The following is a 4,142-nucleotide window of genomic DNA, read 5'->3' on the forward strand; positions in this document are numbered from 1 at the left end:
CGCAATCGACCCCGGGCCCCTTCAGTCCGCAGGCCGATGCTCTCTCCACTGAGCAAACCGGCCAGGGCGAAAGCATGACTTTTCACCTTGACTGGGTGTGGGGACCTCCGACCTCTGGTCTGAAGGAGAAGGGGCCGGGACTGAGAGCCTGACAGGCCGCTGCTCCTGCACCAGGCAGCGCCCAGCAGGCTTCCCTGGAGCTGCGCTCAGCCAGCGCCACCACTTCCCCAGAGGCAATGCTCTCACAGGCTTAACCCCAAGCAATGGGATCGCTGTCAGCACCGCGCCCTCTAGACCCAGAGGATGGCTCGGAAAGGTGCTTCCTAACCAAGGCCCCCCGGGGTCTGCTCTGCCCAGGGAGGATAGGCCACGTACCCAGGTCGTCGCCCGAGGAGAAGACGGCCGAGCCCAGCCGGGAGCTGTAGTGGCTGTTGGCGAAGGCGGTGAAGCTGCCCTGCAGCCGCCGGTGCTTGGCATACAGGACGGCGAAGCCGACCCCCAGGCTCAGCAGGACCAGGAACAGGATGGGCACCACCACGGCAGCCACGTCAGGAGCCCTGGCAGCCTGCAGCGCTGACACATCCCCACCTGCAAGGGAAGAGGCAGCAGTCAGCCTCCCGGGGAGGGCAGGAGACTGAGTCAGAGCAGGCAGCCCTCACCGCCCCCATGCAGAACACGGGGAGCCTGCCACACCCGCTCAGACCGTCTGCCACTGGCCAGGCTCCTGCACACAGTGCAGCGTGGCTCCCGGCCTGAGCCAACAGACCCCAGCCCTTTGCCTGCAAACACGGTAACTCCACGAGACTGCTAACACACCTTGCGGGTTATTTGGGTCATCTCTCCGAAGGGAGACTTTGCTGGGCCCCAACACTGGTTTCCGAGCAACTGCTTAAGCCACGGGCGTGCCTCGCAGAGGAGGATGGGGTCAGACGTGTGTGGGAGCCATGTGCTCAGTGCTAGTGAATGGGACTGCACTGGCTCCCCCACCTCGCACCAGACCCCCATCTGCACTCCCCGAAGCTCCGTGAAGCGTCAGACGGCCCTGCTCCCCTGCAGCCCGGACTCATCGGCGCAGGGAGCTTTACAGGGTTTTCTTCAACCGAGAGGGTGACAACCTTCCTATAAGCACTTGACATTGTTTGCAGCTCTGCAAAGCCATGTGCGTGTCTCTAACCTGACCACGTGCCGCTTCCCATCGTCTTAAACACACACCAGCTTCACGCTGGCGTCACAGGCTCTGGGGCAGCGATCTCTGGCCGGTGCGCCCTGAGAATGTCCACAACAGGCACCCCCCAGCCAGGCCGTTGGGGTACCGACCCTGCTCCCTCAGATCGCCAGATAAAAACATGGCAACACAACAACCGCCATCCGGTGTGAACAAATCAAAATTATACTTTTGGGGTTTTTTGGTCTGATGGGCAAAAACGACACCACTTTCTGGTGCCACAGAACGAGCAGTGCTTGGCCGGCGGGTGCCACGGGAGGCAGAGCGGGAGCCGCTGCTGTAGAGCAAAGCCGTTCCCTGTGGGGTGAGGGCCGGGCCCCCCAAGGGGCAGGCTTTTCATCTCAGAAACCAAGGCGCCTGAGCCGCAGGCAGGATGTGGGCCTGGGAGCCTGTTCTCTAAGGAAGCACAGTGGACGCTCTGGGTCCCCACGGAACCTGGGAGCCTGCTCGGCTGGGGCTGCCCCCTGGAGCAGGGGAGGGCCTTGGCCGGGCCTGGCCTCAGGCAGAAACCGGCAGCTGCCCAGGGACTCCCCCCAACAGGGTCTCTTGGAGACAGGCCTGGGAGCAGGGTCTCGCCAAATATAACAATTCAGTATTTGTGTCTTTAATTTCTTTCATTATTGACTTAGCAAAAGCAAAAAGGAGCATATATCATGTGTGGCAACCCAACGGTGAGGTGGCTATGAGGGGGTGGCTCACGCTGGGGCAGTCCAGAGGGGGCAGCAGGTGGAAGAGGCAGGAGTAAGGGGGCTCCTGCCTCCAGCACAGCCCAGGCCCAGAGAGCAGCACAGGGCAGGATGCAGACTGGGGGGCGAACCAGGGTTTCCGAGGCAGCGGGCAGGGGTCCTCACAGCAGCGTCCCCAAATCTGCGTAAAAGTTGCTGATTGGTTCCCCTTAAACGGAGGAAATGCCAGGCTCCAAAGTGCTGTTATTAACCCACTGTTTACCAATAGAGCCTCCTTTTCAAGCAACCCTGGGCGACACTCAGCATGTGGTCACTTACACCTGCAGCTCCCCCACCTCGCCTGCTCAGGGTGCGTATAAATAAGCCCGTGCCGGGTTAAGTGGGTAGTTTAGTGATTTTCTTTTCAACTGAAAGGATGAGTATTTTAGAAAGCATCTTTTCATCAGCCACGCTACGTGCTTAGTGCGTTTCCCCGGGACCGAGGCGGGACCTGGAAGCAGCAGACTGACCTGACCCCAAGTCGTCGAAGAGCAGCACAGCCGGCTCCCCACAGAGCTGGCTGCCCAGGAGGCAGCTGGCTCGCACGCTGAACGTGTAATTGTGACCCAGCTTCAGGTTGGAGACTTTGAAGAAATTGTCGGTCGTGTTCCCGAGGTAAGCCGTGGTGTTCATGGCGTTATCGAACGCGTGTATCTCATAGCCCTGGGAACAGAGAGAGCGGGTCAGGGGGCTGAGGAAGGCTGCCCGCTCCATGCTGCTTGCCCTGCCCGACCTCCCCCCGCCCGCTCACAGGTGTTAGAGCTTGGGTATCCCACAAGAGCTTTCTGCGTCACCTCTGGGATCCTGGATCCAGAAAACAGGCACTTCCCATCCCAAGCGTCTCAAATACCCCGTAGTGCAGCCCGACCCACAGCCCCATTCCAGACACCCCGCCCGGCCATACCAAGGCTCTGGCAGCAGCCCACTCGTCTCAGGCAATGTTAGTGCCACCGAGAACCTGGACAATTCAGTTCCAGCGGCTGGAATGGGTTCTGCTAAGTGTCTGGTCATCTGTTCAACCAATCAAAGCGTAATATGCTAATGATATGCTAAGGCCACTCAACTGCTCACTATGAGATGCACTGGCCACCAGGGGGCAATTGCTCCCCGACTGGTAGGCTAGCTTGCTGCTGGGGTCCGGCAGATCGGGATTGAGCCAGACAGTCCTGATCGAGACGGGTTAGACATGCCTGGAGCCCTTCCACAGTCCCTCCCCGCCCTGATCGTACACCAGTGGGGTCCCTTGGCCTGGCCTGCGCCCTCTCACAATCCAGGACCCCTCAGGGATGTCGGAGAGCCGGTTTCGGCCGATCCCACAGGGACCCCTCCTCGGCCTAGGGCTCCTTGCTTTCCGGCTTTTCCAAGCTGGTGGCAGCCCCCTTGGCCCGGCCTTGCCGAAAAGAGGGCTCTGCAGGACGAATGAAATAAGCAAGTTTGTGACTGACATGGGCTGACTCCTGTGCCGGAAACATCCCAACTGGGACAGCCCTGACCCACATGCCGTGGGCTCTGGACAGACCTAAGGACTCCTGATGCTTTCCCGTGGTCCAGTGTCTAACCCCCACCCCCACCCAAAACAGACCCACCTGTGGACCCCACTGCATCCTCAAAGTCTCCTGGTCCCTGACCTGTCTACTCGGGGAACTCCACATCAGGGGAAGGAGGACCTGCAGGGCTCGGCCACAGCCACCTGCTGGGCGGCTGAGCTGCAGCCCCAACCGAGAAGCTGGGCTCCTGCCACCAGGAAGGGCCGATGACGGCCACTGCCAAGCCAAGCCCCAAACGCCAGTCCTCTCCGTGCCCTGGCGCTCCTCGTGCTCTTATGCCAAGTCCACCAAGGCATGCAGAAAGAAGCTAAACGACAGCATCCACCACCCACAGCCTATTCTGCATCCTCTCCTGTGTGCGCAGGTTCTCCTCCTTCATAAACAAAACTGCCCTGCGGCCTCGCACGCGAACTCTTCACATTGTTTCCTTAGAGCCGGGGTGGGGACTGCCCCGCCCCTATAAGGCCAGCAAAATCACTTGGTCTGGCCCTGCCAAGGCAGAGGGGTGAGGTAATTAAACATTCGACCAAATATAGCCAGCGTGGCTCAGTGGTTGAGCATCAACCTGTGAACCAGGAGGTCACTGTTCGATTCCTGGTCAGGGCACATGCCCAGGTTGAGGGCTTGATTCCCAGTGTGTGTGTG

General features: G+C 60.2%; 1 protein-coding gene across 1 annotated transcript in view; it reads right to left on the reverse strand.

Moving 5' to 3' along the window:
• The window catches only part of SORL1 (sortilin-related receptor, L(DLR class) A repeats containing), a 127,417-nt gene that overhangs the window by 6,683 nt on the left and 116,592 nt on the right, over nt 1-4,142 (reverse strand). Inside the window, exons 46-47 of the mRNA XM_015563866.1 lie at nt 2,421-2,613; nt 376-588 (exon numbers count right to left, since the gene is read on the reverse strand). Coding sequence (XP_015419352.1) covers nt 376-588; nt 2,421-2,613 — 406 coding nt within the window. The remainder of the gene's footprint in view (nt 1-375; nt 589-2,420; nt 2,614-4,142) is intronic.

Source organism: Myotis davidii, unplaced genomic scaffold (assembly GCF_000327345.1).
Source record: "Myotis davidii unplaced genomic scaffold, ASM32734v1 scaffold799, whole genome shotgun sequence".
NCBI classification, from domain to species: domain Eukaryota; kingdom Metazoa; phylum Chordata; class Mammalia; order Chiroptera; family Vespertilionidae; genus Myotis; species Myotis davidii.